The sequence below is a fragment of the Xylocopa sonorina genome, chromosome 4 (assembly GCF_050948175.1).
Source record: "Xylocopa sonorina isolate GNS202 chromosome 4, iyXylSono1_principal, whole genome shotgun sequence".
Taxonomy (NCBI): domain Eukaryota; kingdom Metazoa; phylum Arthropoda; class Insecta; order Hymenoptera; family Apidae; genus Xylocopa; species Xylocopa sonorina.
This window is the reverse complement of record NC_135196.1, coordinates 5,180,182-5,205,238: the sequence shown is the minus strand read 5'-3', so window position 1 is coordinate 5,205,238 and position 25,057 is coordinate 5,180,182. Positions and strand designations below refer to the sequence as shown.

The following is a 25,057-nucleotide window of genomic DNA, read 5'->3' as shown; positions in this document are numbered from 1 at the left end:
ATTTCAGCAATTTGTAGAGATACATGTACACGTTTAATATTTTGTAAATTGAAACTATTTTCTGCGAAAACAGAGTACCTCTCATCGTCAAAAAGGAAAATCATATCTTATAACAAGACTGACAACATATTATTCTAACTACCTCGAAGACCAAGATTTGAAAATATCGTAAATAGGTCCATTCGCGAAACTATCAAACCGTCGATCAAACGATCGTTCCAAAGCACACGATCGCCCTGTTTAAAGAAATAGAGCGAATAAAAGAAAAGAACAGCATGCTCACCGTCTGATTGCCGTGGTCCAGGTAACGCAGCCCGAAGTAAGCGGTCTCCAACAAGTTCAAGTGCCTGAACACCCTGTCCAGCAGTTCCTGTCCGAGGTTCGAGCTCTGCGAAAGAAAACCGGCGTTTGATTTATCGCGTCAATAACAATGCCGACGTTAGCGACACGCCGTGCGAAATTACTTCCTGAACCTGGCCGCGTTTAATGCCAGCCGCGAACGGCTTCCCGATCCGCGGCCGATCGACCGTGGCGATTTAAATCGCAACGCGCACGCGTCATTGACCACGTCCCACCGCGAACTGAGTTCATATGCGTCGGCCAGGGGAGAACATCGCCACGGCGATACCGATACACCAGCCGAGGCTGCGCGACACGTCTCATAACGGTCGCCCGTTGCCCGCGGAGCCGATCTCCATCTGTTCGGACCCGGACAGCCCGCGCGATATGTCATCGCGCCCCGCGTACTCTCGTTCACCCTCCTTTCGTGCCTCTCATTCACCCGCGAGGGGAATAATTAACTTCCGTCCGCGTCGCCCGTTCGAGGTAGCCGATATCGCGATCAGCCGCGCCACGTCCTGGCCATCATTACACGCGGCGGCCCGCGTAATAGAATTTACCGATCTTCGTCCTCATCGATGCCGCGATAACGCGCGGACTGGTTTTTCCGTGATAAATCGCCCGCAAGACCGGACCGTTCGGTACTCGCGATCGATCTTTGTTTCTTGCCGTGGCCCAACGATCTCTATGCAGACTTGCTACACCCTCGACGCGACGCGTCGCTCGACTCGACGTGGACAAGAAAATCCTGTCGCTGGGTATTAAACGGCGGAAGTCGAATCGTTCCTGGTATTTTTTGCGCGCGATTCGAGTTTGAGAAATATGGGTGATCGAGTTGCTTGGTTTAAGTATAGGGTTAGTTGTGTATTATAATATTTATGGATTTTTGTGATAGGTTTGTAAGGTAATTGTTTTTTTTTTGTGGAGCAGGGTAATAGATATTTTTAATTTGTTATATGGAGTTATCTTGTACGCTGACGTGTAGTAGGTACGGTAACGTAGCAGTCAGCGCTGTTCATTGGTGGGATTAATAGGTTCATATATCCAATCCTTTATTAAACTATCGCTTCGAGTACCTTCGCAATCAACCTGTCAAGCTTCCAAGAATCCGATATCCTTTCGAACCTATTAATTTCCCTGGCCATGTATGATCCAATGAAGATATAAGTAATATTTTATTATTATTAAGCTTCGATAACGGAGACCGGCGGTAGATCAGCAAAAAACATCGTTAAATTATCGCGATTTCTAATGAGTACCATAAATAATATGCATTTAGTATTTCATACCAAGAATTAACTGGATACACAGTCGTATAACAGTAAATTCTTGTTAGCAACGATTGTTTCTCCTCTGTTATTTTAATTGCAAATATATTGCAGATGTAAAATAGAAAATGTAACGAATTTAAAAATTGCTCGGAAAGATAGTTTTCCTCGAGGCAGATTCGCTGCTATAATCCTGATTAAAAAAATGTGTTGATCGCTTATAACGGAAAATGTAACGTCCTCCCTCATCCATGGGATAAAAACTTTAATTATAGACTGCAGTTGCTGTCAGTCGTTTGCATGGAAATGCAGTCGTGCCGTGTTATGAATTTATCTATTCGTGCGTTTTATACGATGGCTCGTCGAATTACTTGGAGTTTTTATCTGCAAGGCTAAACGATAAACGAGACACCTTGCGCTCTAGCGACTTAATTCCAACAAGATGGCTTAGAAATTGTGGCTAATAAAATTGACGTAACGGTACATAAGATCTTTAGAAAATATAATTACTAGAGTGCGCCTACATATCATTATTACATCGTAACTGCAAGTAGAATATCATTGAAAGTGGATTAGAGCGACAGTTAATCCTGAATAACATTACTACTGAACTAATCACTTAAATAGCAATTAAATTCGATGAAGCATATTTAAGCATCTCTCCACGTTCACGTCGTTAGTTATCAAAAACATGAATAATTTCGCATAATTGTTAATTCTTTTCAATTCGCAACTGGTTACACTGTACACCCAACTTCGTTCATTACCCAGTTCTCTGAGCATAGGAAACCAACCGAAAGGGTACCACTTTCGCGTAAGAACCACCGAACAACGGCCAAGAAAAACCATTAACGACTTCTTAATAAAACCCATCGTCCGGCAATAGAATCATCCACTTGTAACTGCTACGAAACGAAACGTTGCTACCTCTGGAGCGGTCGTTAAACAGGAAGATCGAAATGCGGCGAAAAAGGAGGGAGATGAGCGCGAGGCTGGGACGGCGGTTGAAATAATTCAAAGGGGAAGAATTCCGCGATAGTTTCCAGGATCGGCTCGGCGTCGATTTAACCGCGGGACATCCAGCCGGTGAACCGAGATCGAAATCGCCGGTTTCCGGTTCCCAGTTCGCTCCGTGGCGAGCCGTGACGCTCGTTTGTTCCCCTCACGGGTGAAGCCTAACGGGGATCCGCGATGCGTGTTTTCGTTTGCCCGGATCGTTTGTTTCCACTTGCTCGTCCACGCGTCTGCCTCGCGTCGATACACGAGCCACCGTCACGGGAAGAATATGCCCCGAGTTTCCACGTAATTAGCGTAGCCGCGTTACAGCGAGCATCGCGTCCTTCAACCCGCGCGCCCTTTCGTCTTCGTCCACGTCCTCGCGCGTCCAGCCGCTCCGTCGTTCCACCTTCGAGGGGAAGCGCCTGGCCGTCTCCCTCGATCGCTCGTTACTCGACGGCGAACGGGGCAAGCCGGTCGGTTCTTGCGCCGCCGCGCGCACCGCTGGAATTCGACGATGATAATTGAAGCGGAGGCTGATGTCTCTAACGATGGCCGCGGTGGCTCGACTTTGACAAGTTGCACGCGATAATGTATTGATCATCGCCGACCCCGTGCACGTACTCGCAGACAATTGTTGGTTTGCGCCCGCTAGGGCTGCCACGAACCGGTAGACGAGGTTTGGGCTCGAAACGGGGACCAGGAGACGAGTCGACGAGTGGATTTTCGAGAGTTAAGTTCAGTTAGGCTTGGCTGGAATTTATTTTTCAGTCTTTGGATGGAAGATTCGTAAAGATTCATTTTGGGGAGGTTTTTTGATCAATTTGGAAAAGTGTCTTGTTTGGATGTTGCGTTATCGATTTTGTTACTATTTAGAGATTGATAGACTGTGGATAATCCGCTACTGAGACTAGTAAATAGATATTATAATTGCAGAGATAAATTAATTAGTGGGTAAGTTTTGTACGAAGGAATTATAAGATTATAAGAATTGTGTAAAGGAAATGGTAGAAATAAACAATGTAGCAACATTGTACTTCAGTTTGTTAACTTACTTTCCCGAACGCCCAAGTTAAATATCAGACCGGAATTTTAGATACATTAAATTGTGTATTGAACGATCGGCTCGTTTGAGTTTCATAATTCTCAACATTCCCTTCGGGCCATTTTGTTGTGAGCAGGTCGTTACACCAGGAACATTTCGTACACAGACTCCAAAGTGTTGCAGATTTCTCTAACGATCAAATAATAGCGCGTGATTCAACTGAGTGATGCAACGCTATCAAACGATCTGGTACACCCTTATCTATTTCTTGCATTTAGTGCCGATGAAATTTATAATATCGCATCATTTACTAACATTCAGTTGTTGGATTTGAATGTGTATTAACATCAATGGCAAAGAATTTGCGTGAAAATGGCGGCTTTGACAAACATTTATTACTGTTGTGGCTTACACACGCAAGCATTAACAGTCATGGCTACGAGAAATAAATTTCTATTGTTGTCAGATGCATCAAAATTTGTTGAATAGTAATAGAATTTTGCTTCGACTGTTCTAATTTCTGATTACACTTATACATTCTCAAAACTTGCACGTATACTTTTGGAAGCTTGTGTCATCGAGGCAATTAAACATAAAATAATCAAAGTTAAAAGTTATTATTACACGGAATTCACTTTGAAAATTTCTTATTGATACAAAAAGTAAACTTTGATGGAACAGAAAATGAGACAAAGGTATCAAGATCGAATTATAGTTCGATTAAATACGACTTTCGCCGATTTTTCACTCGACTCGTTATTAGCGGAAAAACGGCTTAACGATGCGTTTAACGGACCACCGGTTAATGCCAAATAATGACACGCTAAACCGCAAGAAAATATTACACTGCCAGGAATCCTGCAGGTAGGTAACAAACGACTCCGCGTCAGCCACTGACAGTCAACCAAATAAATAATGTGGCATCGCGGGAAATTTACACCGCCTCGAAGTTCGGGAAATACCACCCTGTCAAGAATTCCGCCGTGTAATTAACGACCCAGAAAACTATTCTCTCTTCCGTGTAATTCCAGCCCTTTCAATCAAAAACGCGAATCGGCGATTGGTAATCAATACCGTGACAATCCAACGAACTAATCAATGGTAGAGGAAAAGCAAGCGATATTAATTTGGGTGGCAGTAAAAAGTGCAATTTTGATCTATCGTTTCATTACGCTTCGTTGAATAAATTAAAAGACATAAAAGAAAAAGGCGCAATAACGAGCATCTGCTTAGAAATTTCTAACATATGCCTGAAATTAAGGAACGAATTATTTACTAAAAATAATTTATAATAGCAAAGAAGAAACAACCCTAATTAACCCTGCGCTATTTCCATTTTATTGGTATCCATCGACCACTAAAATTATCTTCAATAGAAGACAGTTATACAGTCTAGACATAGACGTATCAATAACCAACCAAAGACAGAATAAATTCCATCAATAATCGTTTCGCGAACGCTCATTGATCGAATACATTCTGCAGCCGCAGAAAAGATCAGGAGCCAGCCGATATCCGACAAAAGAAATTCATTAAGCAAGATGGATGTAATGATTTTCGATAGCCAGCTTTTCATCCGGGGTCAACGGCAAAGCCCGACGGCGATATTCGAATGGAAAATCCAGTGTGGAACGAGAAACGTCGAACACGAAGCAACCCTGTCTCGTTTCCCCTTCGTTCTTTTCCTTTTTCTGTTTTCTTTTTCTTTTTTTTTTCTCTCTCTACCTCTCTCCACGACTCTGCCCGTTCTCGTATCTGGATCGCGGCGTCATGAAATTTATTGTAGGTGCCGTGAACCCATCCAGGGCTCTGGCATCTATTCTACCTTCGCTGCACCTGCACTTTTACCACGACGAGGCGGTTTGCACCTTCCACGGATCCAGCCAGTTCTTCTTCTGCCAGGGACAGGTATAATGACATTGGAATCGGTGCAACGAACGAATGCACAACGCGAGCGAGCGCGCGCGCGAGTGTTCGCCACACGTTCACCACGGCGCAATTTGTTACAAGGGCAAAAACGTATTTCGAACGAAAAATCCGATTACTGCACCGGCGGAGTTTCCCTGGCGCGCGTCGAATGAATTTATTAACGAACGAGTAACTGGCCGCTGCAAAGATCGAGCGGGTAGCGGTCTCCGTGGCTACCGTTCAATTTTATCGGGGACCAGTTCGTAAATGTTGCACTCTTAGTGGAACGAACGAGAGACCTGGTACGTTTCCCCGTAGATGGAAGCGGAGTTGGGCCTGACTTTCGATCGTGCCTTTCGAATTATTTCTGCGAATCGTGCAACATTTATTTGGGACTTTTGAAGTCGGCTGATTTAAAGGGCTGTTCTTTTTTATCTCTTTCGCGAGTTTGTTGCGGTATCGGTTCTTAGCTTTGGATCGCTCGCCACTGTTCCTTTAATAGTTGCCATCAGGACTTTTAAATTTGGTTTGTGCATTTCAAGAGTGGACAACGTTCTGTCTGCCATCTTTGGAAGATATGTAGGTCATTGCATTTATGCCCAACTTAGATCTTTTACGACCACGAATGTGCATGTGTTTTCTTTAATTAAAAATATTTTTGGATAAGAAAGTGGAAAAGAAAAATTCTACCCAAAGAAATTAAATTCTACCTGAGAAACGCAAAAAACACTCTAATTAACACATCCTTAAAGCAGATTTATCTGCAAAATTAAGCCTGGAAGTGCAGAAACGGGAAACCAGGAAAGTTAAAACACGGTTTCGTTCGTTTAAAACGGAACTACCAACGTATTAAAAAAAAAGTTACCCTATGTAAAACGAGAGAACTGAATTTTAATTAAAAGCACAACAGCGAGTGCAAGACCGATCAACTCCTTTCCCCCTTTATTAAGCCCCCGATCGCAGACAGAGAAGTAATTTCCTTTGCAACGCAGCACTCGAGCCGAATAGCGAAGGCAATTTTATTAAAACGTATCCTTATCAGCTCGGGTTCACTCGTTGGATCTCCCGCAACGCGTACGCGCATCCGATCTAAATGAAATATAGCGTTCATGGACCAACGAACTATATCGCGATTTTATCGAACGATGGAAATAAAGTGAAACGAAAAGGAGAAAAAAGAAAGAAAGAAAGAAAGAAAAGCTCCAGAAAGAAGAAGAGAAACACTGGGACGGCGTGGCGCGAGTGAGTTGCAACCGGAACAATGTTATCATAGGGAGCAGAGCGAGGAGGAGACGTAATCCCTGCAGGGATACGGGAGCAGAAAGGGAGAGACAACGATTCGAGACGAGAGAGCAGAAAGAGCAGAAGGAGAAGAAGGTGGAAAGGAGCAGAAAAGAAACGTACGACGTCGATGGCCCAAGGTTTACTGCCCATCTCGACCGGTTACTCTCGCGAGTCCTTTTAAATCTCGATAATCTATGTGGCCTGGCACCATCGAACAGCGAGAACTTTTTCGAAAACAACGACCGCTGGTGGGACGAGGTACCGGCCACGGTGATGCCAGGCTACGTGATCGTCGACGGACACGCGTGGCTTCTGAATATTTCGGATTTCGTGAATCAACCGATGCCTATGTGGAATCGCAAACGAGCAGGACCGTGGGGGCTTGAATTTTTTTACCTGAGATTTATACTCCGCCGCGCGTCCCGGGTCTCCGGTTGATGGAAAGGCTGGTGGAATCAGCTTCACTTGGAATTACAATATCACGCACCGTTTCCTTCGTAACTCTTGCCGAGAGATACGGAACAGTTAAATTTCGTGTACGCCACGGACCTTGACCGGCGGAGTGGGACTCGATGTGTTTTACGTCTTACTTGCCTTCGGCGAATTAATGGATCTGAATGTAACTTTGGTGATTGAGAGTCTGTTGCTATATATTTAGAATTTGGTAACGCATACTTGAATAGTTAATCGAATTTGCAATTCAAATCTGCCTCCACTTCTTGATTCTCTTAAAGATTGAGTTGTACTAATTGAATGACAAGGAGTTGAATTTCAACTCTTACTTATTAACACCTGATTCAATAATGTTATATCTTTTATGTGAATATATAAACTGTATCCTGTTCTTTTCAAGATAGAGATCGATAAACAGTCCATTATTATTGTATTCTTCGTTGCTTATATACAGAGTAACAGTGGGACTGTCTTAAGGGGTGGTTTTGAAACTACTTAGATCGACACGCAATAAACCAAGCTAGCATGAAACAACAGTAAACACGACAATTGCTAAAACGAACTGCTCTCAAAACTACCCTTCGACGAAGGGCATAAAAAAACCAGATCCAGTACAATTACAATAAAAAAGGAAATCGAAAGTTCTTCTCCAAGCCACGTGGAGCGACGGTATTTCCCAACGAGGCCTCTTTGAGGAGTCCCAGTCCACCTGGTTACCGGTCGGTGTTTCCTAATCGGCGAATCGGGAGATCGAAGGGGTATCGCTTCAATGTCCACTCGCAGAATCGACTGCGATCTCTCCTCCACCCTTGTCTCCTGGCGGCGTGGTTCGTCCGTCCGCTTCCAGGATGCATTGTTTTCACCTTTTTTTTTTCCCCTCTCTCCGTTTCACTCCCCATCCGCGGCGTCCTTTCCTCCCTTTCTTCAACTTTCGAACGCCAGCGGCTCGGTTTCGGTGTATGCAAGGTACACACGGCCACTGATATCGCCGGATACGTGTGTACATATACATACGTATACGTATAACAGAGCGAAGGTCTATGCCCTGATGCTGCTGGCCCGATGTTCGGGCTCGCAAGAGGTACAGGAACACACGCGGCAGGCAGAAGAGCAGGAGAAGAAGAAGAGAAGGAGGAGGAGGAGGAGGGGGGAGAGGGAGGCGGTGAGGAAAGGAGTAGAACGGAGGGACGCGACTCGATAGAATCTGGTGGGGCTTATTCCAACCGTGGCTTTTTTCACCTTTTGCTTACATAATGTATTCTCAAACGTACATACGCGGCTCTCGAGGTACTCTGCTACCAGTGAGCCTTTACGTATGGCATCCGCATGGGCCCTCACCCGCTGTCTGCCCTCGCCTTTACGTTGGTACGCGCGTCCACGTACGCGTCCCTTCTCTCTTTCTCTGCTTCCAACCGTTCTCGTTCCCTCTCGCGCACGGCGACGATCGTATGGGTGAGCATGCACGCGGACGTCCAGGGCAACGGTGGACGCTCTTATCGTTGTCCACCCATACGCTCGGACGTTCGTCGTTGTCGTACGGCCGCAAACGTGACGGAGGCGTGTCACATCGGAATACAAAAGGTATAATACCCACATACCGATGCCGCTAACTCATACCTACCGGGGAATACCAATTTCCGAGCCGCGAGAGCTGTTTCACCACCGCGGCCTCGACGTACCACCGATCCACCGCGGACGACTCGGCCGTGATACCGATTTCTGCGCGCGCGTGTGCGTTACGTACAGCGAGTATCGTTCGAACGAATTCGTTCCTTTGTCCTCGCGAGCGAATGGACGGGCCCGTGTAATAGATCGTGTGCCAAGTGATGGTAATTCGGGTTACTTTGGTACCATCGCCAAGCATTTCGAAGGACACGCTATGATCGGTGATATGAAGATCGATGTGTTCTTCAGGCTATTTATTTTGACGAGTATATATCGTTGCGTAACACTTTCGTAGATCGAATTTTAATATTACCAGTTCCTAAATTTCAAATGACACTAACAACAGTCATACGTTTCTCTTCGATTTGCAATTCATCCAACTTTTTCTACAAAACTAATTTGGAATTGCGTTCAACTAATCAATATTAAAGACACGCTAGGCGAATACTTGTTTCAAGAGCACGCATCCCCTCCTGCGCTCTCTAAATTCGCGCGAAAGTACCGAAACAAGTATAAACCACGATGTCGTCCTTGGTCTCCTACGATAGCTCTTGCCAAATCGCACGGAACATTCCCAAACTGGCGAACATCGCGATCGAAAGACCCGATCTAACCAACGCCCCGATGATCCTTCGACATCCACCAATTACCCATCGATCGCTGGCAATTAACACCGTCCGACGGTTCTTCATCCCAAACGATAGATCGGTGGACACGAGGCAGGCGTGCGTAACCTCGCAAAACGAGATAAACGCCGCGGACCGGCTCGTTACGTGGCTAAAATAAATTACACGTTTTCGTGTCCGGCGGAGGTAATCGTTAAGCAATTAAATAAATTAGTTAATTAAACGCGGCGCACGGGTGAAGGTGAAGCGCGCGTAGAGGCGGTCGCGGTACGCTGGGTCGCTTCTTGCGGGCAGGAGAAACGGTCGACGGTGCAAGGACGATACCTCCACGGGTTGTTTGTCACTTTTTCCGTGCGGTTGCACGCTGGCGAACGAAGCATCGCGACGGTCGGATCACCCTACGATCGACGAGGGCCGCGTAACTTATGCTTCGCGGAGACGCGGAGGCAACGGTGGTTGCACGGTTCACGCGCGCTGCCTCCGTCGTATCGCGTGCGCGCTGCCATTACCATTCCTCATCGAATCCGTGGCTACATTAACTCGATATTCCGCGAAGTACGGCGATTCGTCGAGCGGCGACGGGAATTATGAACGATTCCATTCATCGCTGGACAAGCGGGGGCTGATCAGCGCCGCGCGGTTCCATTTGACCCGCGTTCGTTATCCGAGGTCCGCGCGTACGGGTGGAGGGGAAAACGCGCGGAGTGAAAAGGGGAAGGAAAAGGGGGAAAAAAGGAAACGAGAAGAAAACGCGCGTAGCATTCTCCACGAGGCATTTCTATCGCGGCCGGTCGGGCTGTCGTCTATAAATAGTTGCGTGGTGGACGTAGCCCAGAGAGAGAATGCGCAGTCCATACTTAATATGCTCGTGGCAGGAGGGAAGGTTTCGATGCCCGCAAGGACAGCACTTCGTCAGGCCATTTGTCACTTTTTCTAAGCCGCCACGGCTAAGCTTGACGTGAAACGCCGTGTATCCTTTGCTATTTGCGCTCCGCGGCGTGGCTTAGGATCGATGTAACCGCGAGTTACTTAGCTGGAAGTATCGCAGCGATAGTTCTCGGTAAGGAGTTGTTATTACGCGGACGCGACGCGCCGGGTAGTTCTTGTTTCACCCCCTGCCGACATTTTTTCCGAGCGTGCCTCGCAAGGGCGTTCGAGATTTCCCGTTCCCTTCTCGCGTGTCTCGTGATTCGATTCCACCGCTGATTAATTAAGTTTCGAGTAAACCTATGAATACCAAATATTTTTAATATCGATGCTTTTGATTGCTATATAAAGCAAGCATCGATACGAAAGAATATAATCAGCACAGTGAACAGTAAATGTATAGTTGCAAGGCTCACTTTCAGGGCTGCAGGGTTGTTTCTCACTTTACGATATTCTCTTTCTATTACGATAATAACATTGATTCTAATCCATATACTGCAAACGTCTAGACTCATCCCATTCTCCACCACTCACAATTTCAAACACACGGTAGCTGAGACCATCTCGCGTGGGTTAACCACCACCCTTAACGCTCCATTTAAATTCGCGAGGCAATCGGGCAGAAATCCAGCTATCAATGAATGCGAATCGCGAGCGCCGTTGGTAGCAACCAGCAGCTGAAACAACGATGTTTACTTCGCGGGACGATCGGCAGTAACGCGGGGGTAGTTTTGGCGTTGAGCGGAACGTCGGCTCTATTGTGCGCCCCGTGCCATTTCGAGCAGATGGACGAGGACGGTTAGCTGCGGACGGGGTAGTTAATGGACGGAACGAAATGAGAACGAGCGGCGAGTCCAGCCGGGAAAATCGAGAGCCGGGCAAGGAAATCGTGCTCTTAAAGGAAGTCGCGCCAGCAAAGCAAAGTGGCGTTCTCCAGCGTACAAAAGGTACGCGCGCGTTTCACCTGCGAGCTGCCTCGCGCCCGTAGGCTTTCAATGGAAAATGCATCGCGAGGAATACCACGGGGATGAGGGATGAAGAAAACGAGGAGCACTGCCAGCCGGACGCGCGCTGGCGACCCACCAGAATGTCGATCCACCCCTTCGCTGCGGTTCTTCCTGTCTTTAGAGCTTCCTGCTATTCTCGTTTGGGACAATTTCCTTGCGTTTGTACATACAATTAATCGTGGCTACTCTCGACTTTTCAAATATCTGTAAGAAATGAGTATGGGATGTTTTATGAGTGATAGTTCATTTGTTAACTAAAGTTAAGCGGATTTTGGAAATATAACTGAAAATGAGAGTTTTGTCGTTTAAAGGGTGGAAATAAAATAGCACGTGTGGTATAGCATGTACCTATGTAACTAAGAAATGATGTTTCTTTTATAAAATAAATTGGAAGATTGTCAAATATTTAAAACCTTTGTTGCTGCTTTATATTCGAAATTTGAGAAGACTATGTACAGACTTCTTTGATTACCAATGATTGTACAGTTAGGCACCCTTCGATATCATTTCAAATTGCGAGAGCATAAAATTACCGTCCCTACGGCCAACAATTTTCCACCGATTGTGGGCCAATAATTATATGCATCGTGATTGCAGGATTTCGCAAAATGCACACGTCGAATCGCTCGCTACATTGTTCCCCGTTAAAAATATGCAAATATCATTCCCGCAACGACTGAGTCCGCTGATTGCGAGTTATTCCGAATGGCAGCAGCCGTCGTCCCGCCCTGCACGCGGATCGAGCGAGTGCTTTGAAGGTAAAGTAGAAGAAATATACGTGATGTGAAAAAAAAAGGAGCCGGTGCGTCGGCTACGGAACGACAGAGAGCCAACGGGTGAGATGGAGTTATAATGTAATAAACCGTAGGCAAAGGAGCTCCTCGAATTTAATTCGCGACCCCCGGCGATTCTTTCAAACGAAGAGGACACACGAAATCCAATTTGAATACCATAGCAAAGGACGGTCCTCGTTCTCGCGATCATCCGCATTACGCGAGTCTGCGAACTAAGGTGAAACGTTTCCAACGGACGGAGAATATAATTAAATAACTACGCAGACCTCTCTGAATCAACAAGAAGCAAACGAAACGGTTAAACGTTATTAAACGACAACTCTCGCTGCACCGTGTTCCGCGAACTTCCCTCGCGTGGCTAGAGTAAGATTCTCTAGCTAAATAACACCCTACCGCCAAGAACGAACGAGAAGCAGAAGAAGGAAGAACAAAAAAAAAAAAAAAAGAAAAGAAGATCCATCCAACCCAAGATCTCTCATCCTCTTCCCAGTGTACGCTACAACTACGAGCGAGTCCTCCAGCTTAACGCGATTAATACGTGCGGCTTAACGTTGTCCTACCGTCCGACCAGAGGAAGCACGACAGAGGAGGAACGCACGGTAACCGCTCGAAAGCGTGCTGCGTCGCGAGGCAGCCTAGAAAAACCGAGAGATCGAACGGTCCCTCCGTGCAAGACTCTGCGAACCGGAGACGGTGAGGTAAAACCGCGGAACAGCCAACGGCGAAGGGGAGGCTGTTGCAAGAAACGAACACCCGTGGAAGAAGAAGAAGAAGAACAAGAACAAGACGAGGCTGAAGAGGACGGTCCCACTTCCCTTCCACCGTGGCCCCAGGCCGAATGGAGCTGGGTATAGGTCCGGGAGATTGGTAATCATCCTTAGGTTGCGTGCTCCGAACGACCTCTCCGCGTTGGTCCGTCGCGATCGTGTTTCTTTCGTTCCTCGTACACCGGCAAACCGTTTATTTAGGCACACCGCCCTCTCTTTCCGGCGATGCCCGCCGGCAGTCGGCACTTTTCAGCCCCCGGGGGCCAAGGTACGTCGTGGGAACGGGGTGGGACGCGAGTGGGCCCGTTTCGCGGGGCGAAATCGAAGGGACGAACGCTGCCAGCAGCGATCCAAGGACGAACGCCATCCCCCACGCGGTGGTTCCTCTTCTTCTTCGCGGCGCCGCGGAAAGAAGACATTCGTTGCAGCGCCAACTGGCCGAGATAATTCCACGGCAGCGATAATTGACCCCCGGCCACGGCTCTGTTACAGTTCGTTGGAGAGCATCGACGACGCCCCCAGAAAAACTGCCGGTCCGCGCCTTCTTCGCCTGTGGCCGGGCACGGCCGCGCGAGGGACGGGTGGTGCTTGTACCAGGGAGGAAAACAACGGTTACCAGTGGTCAACGGGCCATGACGATTATTGGGGGATCCGATTGCGTTCGAGCCTGACAATTAGAGCCGGCTGTACGGCTCTCTTCGATCGCCTCGACTCGATGGACTTGGGTGCTGTCAGATGCGTGCCATTGGAAATGGAAATGTCCGGTAATGGCACGATGTTGCCGTTCGCGAATGTTACTTTCTCACGAGACGAGATGCGAGGGGATTAATGGAGGCTATGCTCGTTGACACGTAGCGTTCGACATTTACATTTCAATAATAATTGTAAGATTGAAGCTGACTTTAATCGCAGAAAAGAATCAATTGTCTGCTTTACATATTTGAAATAGAATTAATTTCGCGTGGCCACTCGATTATTTAGATTTTGAAATTGGACTAATGGATCGTACAAAAATGTGTAAATTTATCGTTTCCGTCGAGGATGTCGGGAATGAAAGTTAATTTAAAATGAAAATTCTGAAACCGTGTTCAGCAACACGAGTCGAGAGTGGCGAGCGAAAGGTAAAAAGGAATTTTCGGTCTCGAAAACACAGGAGGTGACCCTAAAACCTCTCCAGCGAGGGTGGAGAATGGAAGCGTACGGAAAGCCTGTCACGGTGAAAATGGTGCTCTCGACTGTCATTCGACACCTTCGTAGAGCGTTGGTTTCAAAGGTATCAAAGAGCACAAGGGAACTACGCCGGGCGGCGTTGATAATACTTCGAGGCGCGATTCAATCTTTCTTCTGCTTGGATATTCATTCTCATCTTGTGGACAATCTTTCATCGGACGCGACACAAGGCTCGCGCATTTTTTTTACTAAACACCTTGCTACAGAAAAGAAGTCCAATTCCGTGATTGAATCCAGTGAAACTGCGCTTTAAATATATCACTTTGAACGCGAAGCAACGAATTACCAGTACTTTGCTGTTGCTTCCAGATTAATTCAATACTTCAGTTATTTTCTATGATAGACTCGTACGAAATACACTTGCAGAGAGCTTAGATTCATTTCTTCAGTTTCAGACAAAAGCTCGTGTACTTTAAAATCTACCATATCTACTTTAGACAGAAAAAGGGTTAACGCAAACACAAATATGTACACTGCATCGCGCATAAATTAATACAATAAAATTAAAAAAAAAAAGCTTGAAGCCCTCATGTTTAATTCCATGATATCCTTCGATGCAACATCTAAAGATATTCCTGTCGTCTGAATTACGCGAGATGCGAAGAGAAGAAACGTACGGTCTCGCAAAACAGCAGAAGGGTCTCGATGATCGAGTGCTTCGTTACAGTTTGCCGCGCCCAGAAGAAAGGGAGTTTTCGTTAACGACCAAACTTTCCGCGCGGCTAACAGCGAGGAGGGCGAAGATCAGAAAAGTTTTTAAAACACTCGCGAGCAACGAGAGCCATCCGGTAAACGGCAGAGTCTACTCGAACGTGATCTTTATTCATAACGAACGAGAAATCTGAATAATCGATACGATGTCTAGCAGAGGGCGAAAGGGCGGACGGGACGGGGCGAGAAGGGGTGAGCTGCGAACGAAAGGGAGAAAGAAACGGAAAGGAGATGGGGCGGGTCTTTTTACGGCTTGTTATAAAAATTATCCGAAGCAACGATGCGCCCGTCGTTCGCCGGAAGGGAGGCAAGGGCCCCCCCCCTCAGGCAACAAAGCAGAAAATTTCAGACCGGTTTTTCTCTATTCCCGTTTACCTCGTTGCTACTTTTTACGAACGACCACAGCCGCTGCGATGAAAAGCGCTGTCCAACAATCGTACCCGCGCGAAAAAGCGCCCCTTAAAGGATTACGCCTCTGGTAAATTGCATTAACCCATCAACGATGTTTTTCGATCGCGCGCCACTTTTTCTGAGAAAGTCGCCGGTGTTTCAGCATTCGAGAAACACGAATGATTAATACAGAAACGAAATGTGAAATTACGTTAATTATCGTGGAACCAGAAATTAAACAGAAGAAAATATAAATAAATTCCAAGGGTCATTAAACCAGAAGCGACTAAATTAAACATAGCTGTAAAATGGATTTTCAACATAGAAATAACAATGTTTTAATTAGTATTATTTAATTCTCAACTGATTGCATTCTTAACGAGGAGCATTGATCTCATTTATGACGTCTATTTTAATTTATGACATAGATAATCGTCACTGTCTATCACAGAGTTGCAATCTTATCATGTCCAAGTAAAAGATAAACCAAAGTAGGCGAAACAAACAACGGGTAAAGTGAAAATTTGGCGGAACCAACCGGAAAGGAGGAACGCTCTCAAGAGACCCTCTCAACTCGTCTTTTTTTCCATCCTCGAGCGTTTCTTCTGCTATCCAAACTTTTTCGCTCGTCTCGTTGAGAACTGGCCACGAAGCGGACGTAACGCGAGCTTCTAATCAGGTCTCGTTGAAGCTTCGCCTTCTACGGATGCTGCGGTACACGGACGTAAATTGCAGGGAGATGTCGTGAGAGATAATTGGACGATGCCTCGGAACGTTTGAAGATTGTTATAACGAGCGTACGAAATTTCTCGTTACTGGACGAGTCTCGCGAATCTACGATATTTGTTACGTTTCAGTAGAACGAAAGGGACAAGCTGAAGGAAATAATAATTTTTAGGGTTGTACAAGCAATCTTTTAAATATTCTTAAATTAGTCATTCTTATTAGATTTCAAAAGTATTTTTAAGAAATTGAATCTGTAGACAAATTTTCTTTTCTAGTTCCAGGCATTTTGGAATTCATTGCGACCAAGAGGAATCGACGTGCTACGAAAAACCGATGCAGCAAAATCTGAAAGTATCGTCTGTCATCTAACTCATTTGCACAGTTGAATCTACTTGAGATCTTCTGCATTCTCGCACATAGAAGTTTCTAGCTATCTAACAACTTAACAACAATTTTAAAGTCTCGACAAATTTTAAAAATGAAATTTAAAGAGGAAAAATCGTGCAGAATATGAATGTTCCTTTTTTACTTTTTTTTTGTTCTTAAATCGCAAGACAAATTTGCAAATTGAGTCAACAAACATCTTTGATAATTTTGTATTGCAAAGATATTTCTCCAAATAAAGCGAAAATTTATTATAATTGAAAGAACATTTGTCAAACGTTTCTGTTAGAAAGGTATTAAACGACGTTTGTGTTCCAAGATTAAACGCTTAAAGTTACGCTCTTGTTTCGTTAGTAACCTACTCCAAAGGAAAGTGTCTAAAAGCTCCAGTCTTATCCATCGAAGGCGATATAAACCACGATACACCGTGGCAGGATTTGCGAGCGGAGCTTTCCTCGCTTTCACGCGGTCCCTTGCCAACGTCCTCCGCACAATATACAGAAATTTATATCTCGGATAAGTATAACCCAAGCCGAAAGTAAATTGAATGGTAGCGATACGAGTCCGACCACTTATTCTCGACGCGTGTACAAACCACTCGAACCTTCTCCTTCTATACCACTCCCCATTGTCACCTTCCTCTCAAATATAAAAAGAGCAAACATTTACTCTAACATTTATTTGAAAAAACAACACGGCCATATTTCAATACAACCATTCTCTCTCTTTCCTTCTATTTTTCTAAGCATCTTTCGTGCATTTCAAATAAAAATTGGTAGCCACTGAACAATCAGAGAAATGTTCGAAAAACGTAAACCGTATTTCCACGCGACGTCCGTTTGTTCCCCGTTTCTAAATACGTTTGATAAGTCCGCGTAAGAACCGTGAAACCCGTGGAACGAAGTATCTCTGGCCACTCATTAACCGGCTGTAATGCCCGAACGAGCGATAAATAATATGCAGATTGCGTGGAACCGCGGCCAGGGAAGAGGCTTCGCAACGAGCACGGCTGGAGAACGCGTAGACATCGACGGTATCTGGTTCTGCCGGAAAGGGTTACGTTTATCCGGTCGCATTATCTTGACGCATGGCCATTCTTCCAGGCTGTTCGGTTACGCGGGACTGGTTTCTATGACCGGCGATATAAAACCGGGAAGATACAGACCGTATACCGGTATATCGATGGCGAGAAATAGTGTCTATAAGTATCGCGGTTACTAACCGAACGACTCGACCGTTCCAAGCTCTAATAATCCGTGATATCGCGCGCTACCCTTTTCTCCGTTTCTCTGCAGCTTATCCCGCATCTGCTTTTGCCTTGGCGAACGATCCCTCGACGGTGTTCATTCTTCCCACCCTTCTTAAATCCTACGCCGGTGAACCAGCGACTCTACAGAAATTGCTTCGCTAGGGATGGGACCAGATTTCATTTGTTCTCGCGAATTCGAGGCGAGTTTCGTATGAAAGTTTTACCTGTGGAATTTGGATAATTACTCGTGACAGATGGTGCTTCGTGGGATCGTGAGGTAATCGAGTGATCTTCCAAAGTTGTTACATTATAGAATTGACAGGAATTGTATTTATAATTCAATATGGTAAATATTGCGAGTAGAAGTACTATATGTTATATAATAGAAGGGTGAGAGAAGTAGACAATTGGACGAGGTTTCGCCAATACTCACAGATTTAGGTCAGTGTTAAATGAACTTAAAATTCCAATGCACAGAATTTGGACAGCTATTCGTAAATAAATAAAAGAAGGAATGTGCTGAAGTATTCTTCAAAACTGTTAACTCTCTATAAAAGAGATCTGTCGCTTCAATATAAAACACCTGCAAGATTCATAAATTTTCATGATCTCCAACGCGTGCATAGTATCCCGCATCAATTACTATTTCCACTAAGAAAAGTTTCACGAGATCCTGAAGGTACAAAGAAACTCCAGAAATTCCGCGGCGACATTTACGCGGTCCGCCGCGTTCCACGAAGCTTCCATTCCACCCCGACGGTTCCCGTTTCCCGGAACGCTGGCGAGACCCTCTCGCGCGCGGACGTCCGCGTCGATTCCGCGGCCTAATCGCGAGCGTTCCGCGCGAGCAGAGACCAGCGGACGCGGCTCGATAATTGAAATTGATGAAATCACGGCGACGCTTCGAGGCAGCCCGCGGAGGGTTTCGCAACCGGTCCCCGCGAGTGGAACTCTATTAATACACGCCGCGCTTTTACTCGGCCGTGCGCGAACGATAAGGCGGGATGAAGACGGAGGCAGGATACGCGGCTCAGCGTTTTTCATCGGCCGGACAGTGGGCTGCTCTGTGTTCCGGCGACATACTACGAGTTCCACCGCGTTCGACGCGGACGTTGCTCGCCGTGAGTAAACTCGAATATACGCCTGGCGAATTGATTGCGAGGCGATCGCGCGGCTGCACGCGCGTTCCTCTCCGCGGACAGATGTCGCGATAGCCACGGATTGAACGACGAGACGATCGACTTTGGGATAGGCTCGATCGAGGTTTCCTCGTTAACGCTTTTAACACTTATCGCTCCAAGAATTTTACAGAGTGATTTGTAGTCAATTCCAGACTTTGTTCGTCTCGAGATTGATACACATCTGAATAATTTACCTCATTCTTCTAGCGTCAAAGGGCTGAAGAAGAAAGTCATCCATCAACGGTAGAACGGAAAAGTTCCACGAAATAATACGATAACTCGATTTCACCCCGAGTATCTCTCAATCGACTAATTCAACTTAAAAATTCGCCCGGCATGTAGAATATAATAGTCGTGGGTTACGAGGGTGCGCTTAATAGGGGTGGTCCCTCTGATTTTCTCTTTTTTTTCAACTTCTCCCCCGAGCCTGGACGAAAATTCGCCGGAAAACAGTGAATTTAATATATACTCGCATCTATAGCGAAAGGGAAACGAAGGATAACGGGGCGGAGGGATTGGGGTGGGATGGTTCGAGCGCACAGGGATTGAAAGGGAGACCAGAGAGCGAGCGATCTACGGGTATAATTAGACTGGTTTCAATTTCACCGTGGAGAGAAACTTTTATCGGGTCCGTCGCTCCAGACGTCACCCGGAAACGGAAAAGGACGGACGCGAATCGTTCGGAAAGTTGGCGAGCGTTCGAGAGAGAGAGAGATCGAGAGCGACGTCGCGATTCCAGGGCGAACGCCCGTTCCCCCATTGTCCCTAATTCGCGCTTCGTGCCCTCTTACCCTCCGACCTATCGCCCTTCGCGCTCGCACGGCCGCGTCGCCCGTTCGAACTTCCGTTTCCCGTTGAGCCCACGCGATGACTCCCTGCCGGGTCGAATTAGCGCTGAGTCGAATTGAACGCCGGATCGGGGCTGATTAAATTATGTTTCTCGAGCAACTTCGCCAGCCAGCCCCTCCCACGTCGAGCTCTTCTCTTGTTGACCGTCGCTGAAGAGTGGCGAACGCTGGTAGCGAGGGTGAAACTGGCGAACAATGGATAACGATAATTGTCGAACGGGGCGAATAACGCAGCGTCTCGCGCTCGTCCCTGGATTGGTTCGACCGAGAACTTCGTTTACTTCGACGGTGGGAAACTGCTCGCGGAAACTACGCGGGCCAGCGCAAACAATGCCGCGAAACAACCGGCGCTTTCCGTACGCCGGTTTCGATTTCCATAATTCGCGGTTAACTCCTCGCGGTTGAAACGTTGACGGCGCCGCTCGGCTGAGCGAAGCTGATTGGCGGACGGTTCCCACGTGCAACAATTAAGGACTTCGGGAGATAAATTGTGTGTACACGCGGAACAGGGAGACTGTTGCGAGACGCGGGATTACACGGGCGAAACGAGAAAATTGCGAGGGATTCGTACTCGCGGCTTGAGCGGGGTCTTAGCGTGTTTGCGTTTAACTGCTAAGTGCGGTTTCCTCGGCTTTACCGCTGACGGGAACAGAAGCAACTCGAGCGATTAGGAAAGTCCCGATTATGCGAGTTTCCTTTTTTATTTTTTGTTTGAGGAACCGTTTGCGAATGGTTCGTGGCGTTCGAGCCGGGAAAACTGAATTTTGGTAGATAAAACAGATATAATGAGACTTAAAGATTCCCATTTTGTGGTTATATTTTGTTATATCACATCCTTACTTGTATGATCAGTCGATTAATAACACATCAACTCAGAATGTAATTGGTTATTAATTTAATATTTCCTCTAAGATAATTATTTAAGAATCACGTAAAATTCGACTTGGACGTATTCCAAAACAGGCGTATACCTGAGGTACAACTGTATATGAATTCATAACTTGGTAAAAATTACGAAAAAAAATTACAGAGGAATATTAGCCGCTACTAAAAAGAATGTATGTACAAATTTTTAAAAATCTTGCATAAATACATACGTTCTTAGTATATGAAAAATTCGCAAAGATTTTATCGGGAAGTTTGCGTAACCACTTACCACAAGCCAACATACTGCGAACAAGCAGAACAAGTGCAGAAAGGGTTAACGAACTTATAATACCTGCGCTACGAGTTGCTTCTTAATTACTTTTGAAAAGTATTTACATATGTACCAGCGCTGTACGCATCTCCCATAATTTTCTTCAGGGGAAACGATGCATCGCGTACATATTAATGGCGCGCGTTATCAGCGTTTAACTTCCATAAGCCATCGCGATCCTCGGAAACAAATGTGGGAATGGGACGATAAAAATCCTGCGGAGCGGTGCACGAAAAGTACAATGTGCATTTACTTGTACGCGCGTATATATTTCACGCTCGAAATAGTCGGCCGATGCATAGGTACACACGAGTAATGAATATATTCATGAAACCCGATGTAACGCATAATATAATGTATTTATCCCGTGTAACGTTTAAATTAGTCGTATTTCCCACCCGTGAGCGAAGCTGCTGCGAATCGCATAACTTACGACAGGGGAATATATGAAACACGTTCTGATATCCGGCTCCATCGCGTGTCGCATACTTATTTTGTCATCTTCCTCTAGTTTTATCTAAAATACGGTTTAGCTTAATTAATCTTAATGCATATGTAAATTTCTCGATTTGAATTTCTCGCTGAAATAATATCGCGTCTATCGGCGGAAAGGTGTTCAGCGGTTGCCTCTCTTTCGTATCATTCAGGGTACAGAAAATTAATTAATCTCCTTTATCCATTATATAGATACGGTGATGCGAGTTGTATAGCATTTTTATTTCAAAATTATTTAGACAGAATGATAAAAAACTAATTGTAGTCTCTTAGAAAAAATATACGTATTACGTATGGGACTCGGAATTTTTGAATATTCCAAGAAATAAAAAATTCTCAAATGCAAGAATCAAAGTGTACACAAGGCGTGACAAACATTAATTTTCAAACACGCCAGAAACAATTTTACTGCCATTAAAACGTCCCTTAGTCTACGCACCCTCAGCAAATTAACCCATTCACTGCCAGACAAATTTAGAGCGCCAAACTCTGGACTGGCTAAGATTTTATTTCAAATTTATACTTATTCGATAGCAAGGCACGAGATACCTCGTAGTTGGCAATTTTGTTACAAACGCTTGGCTACGAGATATTTCATAATTGGCAGTGAAAGGGTTAACCCAAAAAAAAAAGGGAATCTTACTACAACACCGTGGAACATCGATCTAAAAACTAAAAACCACGAAAAGTATCGCGCGAAGCGTTAAAACTATCCCGCTGCAGATATTTATAACCAATTCGAACCAAATTCCTCGTCTGGTATTCCATAATTACAACCGTTTCGGGGTGCGGAGCGGCAGTTTCGGCGCAAAATGAAAAAACCGTCCGCAAAACGAACTGTTGAAGAACGGCCGGCCTACCCCGGGGATCGGAGAGGTTTCGTGCCAGGCTGACTATCGGCCCCGAGAAATTCGCCCGTCGAAAAGACAAGATTACCCTTTCGGATCGGCGAGCGGGTTTCATTCTAAACACCCGGAGGGGAGGCATTCCGTGGTTCTCCTTCGGCGCAGGCATTCCGAAAGTTTTCACGGCCGCCGTTAATCGGTACGGGCCCCCGTAGACGGTCGATTCCCTCTCTAGGCAATAATTTCCTCGTTCTTAATGTTCGCCGGTGGACCGTGCGCGTTTACACGGACGCACACGCACGCGTCCGCGCCGGAATCCGCGCCGTCGTCTCGAGGGCCACGGGATGTTGTATCGCCTTCTTCGTGGCGCGGTCAAAGGGGTAAAGGGAGGAGGGAGGTAGGAGGCGAAGTTAAAAGCCGCGTGAATTAGTGTGCAGGGTGGACGGGGGAGTTACGGGGTTGCCCCGTGGGGAAGTGGCCCGCCAATTTTGGTATATCGCCTAATAACAGACCAGGGAGAAGGTGCCCCGGGTACCCCCACGATACGTACGCCCCCCTGTTCGTGCACCGCCACCCATGACCCACCGCCGACGTAGCCTCCGGTCATGGGAGGCTCGACGAAACCCGCTCGCAAACGAAATGTTGTTAATCCGTTTAAATTATAACGCGGCCTGGATTTCTTTCGAGGGACCGAGAGAGTCCTTGGTCTGTTTTACTTTTAAGTAGGGGATACCACGGGTGGCTTTTCGAGGTTGTTCGGTGAACGATACCGTGCCGAGGGATTTGGGGTTTTCGTGCGGTTGCACGCGTCGTGGATGCGATTAGCGCGATTAACGAGATATCGGATGGACGTTCGCGTGGTTCTTCTTGTTCGCAATGTGTAAGCGAAGATAAGGCAGAGAGTGGTGCTTCTTTTTACTCGCACTTTTCATTCTGCTTGCCCGTTGCTAAATGAGCGAGCAACCATATACGACGGAACGTAACAAACGAGGTTCGCATGCAAATTACCGTGCTTGCAACTATCGAGCTTGCAATGTGTTAAGGAAATGCCAGAAGGTAAATGAATCTTTGATTCTTGTTAGTATTTGCAAAATTAGATTAGTTTATGTACAAGGTTATTGCTTTCCAATGACTTGGTATTTCTAGATTTCGTTATTTCAAGTAACGTCTTACAGAAAGGAATGTGTGAGAAAAAATTGCTCATGGTATATCTATGTCGACAATTTCTATCAGTAACGAAAGATCAATTTTCCGTTCCGTTCACACGAACGAAGAAAACTGACATATTTTGATATTCAACATTTTGATAAATAAATTTATCAACACGAACGATCAAACTTCTTAAACCTTCGTTATTCATTAATACAAATTACCTGTAAATCGAAATTCAAGAAGAAGCTAATTTACAATTTTAATGGATAAAAATAAAACAGCCATTACACCACGGGAGAAAAAAGCCATAAAAATTCCAAAACCGATCGTGCAGATTACCAAACGGGCAATCATTTCTCACGTTCATTTACAGACCCATTACTGGCATTAATCACCCCCGTGCACCCGGTATCCACGGCGTGTTTCCTTGTTCCTTCACACGAGCCTTCCCATGATACAAGCTTCATCCCTCCGCCACGGTATTCCCACGGTCAACGATTCCTGTATCACCAAAACCATCATCCCGCCGTTTTCCCCCGTTCGCCTTGTTATTTATTACCAGCGATGGCGAGCATCGATGCACCGCGTAGAAACAGAGCAACGAGACGCGTCTCATCCGGTCACGCTGGATTACGCAACATTTTAAATATCCACGGGATCCGCCTCTTCGTCCCGTAAAGGAACGATCCTCTTCCTTTCCCCCTGGCCTGTTTGCAATCACGCGCGCGAGTTCAATGAAACGGAGCATCCACCGTTCCCTGCGAAATCGCGTTGAAACTGGAGGAACTGTAAACGGATGGGATGCCACGAACGGAGGTGGTTCGCCAAAGCATTTTTGAAACTTTTCGTACTATTTAACACGTTTATCTATCATTACTGCTAAATTTGTATCTCAAATGGCTCTATGCTCAAAGCAAACTATAATTATTAATTTCACACTGCAACAATTCTCACGAAAACCCTTCGTTAGAAGACACAAGAAGGAAACCGCTCTTGAAACGTTTGATATATCCCACGAAATAATAGAAAAGAGGCAGAAAACGATCGTCTCGATTCTTTCGAACGTCCCAGCCAGCCGGATCTAACGATCGATCCTCGGTTGCGTGCGACGCTCGCCTCGTGGATCGCGTCGGCATCGCGAGGACGGCGCAACGCCGGCTACTTTATACGCCGCTGGAGAAGACGGCGCCGTAATAGATAGCTCGTACCGCTGGTAATTGGAATTAATTAGAGGCGTTTCGCGAGCCGCTGCCTGCGGATCCTTTACGTCGTACCCGATGGAATCCACCCCCGTCTAACTCGCCGCGGATCGATCTTCGAGCGGCCCATTCAACGCCACCCTCGTGATACCGGTCACGGATCCACGGACAAAAGCGGGAAACGCATCGATGGCGCTCCAGTTATTTCGCGGCGAATTCCCTCGGGGTTCTGTCACCGCGCAATTCTGAATTCGACCGCTGCTTTCAAAGCTGCTTATTGGAAATATCGATATACGTGTACGCTGATTCAGATTTTTAATTTTAACAACGGGTATAAAAATATTGCGATACCTGTCGTTTTTTTACTTTT

At 46.0% G+C, this 25,057-nt stretch overlaps 1 protein-coding gene across 4 annotated transcripts in view; it reads right to left on the bottom strand.

Annotated features, from left to right (window-relative positions):
* Positions 1–25,057, bottom strand: part of LOC143422882 (band 4.1-like protein 4) — an 82,251-nt gene that overhangs the window by 35,551 nt on the left and 21,643 nt on the right. For all 4 annotated transcript variants that reach the window (XM_076893848.1, XM_076893852.1, XM_076893851.1 and 1 more), the window contains exon 3: positions 284–388. In XM_076893848.1, coding sequence (XP_076749963.1) covers positions 284–388 — 105 coding nt within the window. The remainder of the gene's footprint in view (positions 1–283; positions 389–25,057) is intronic.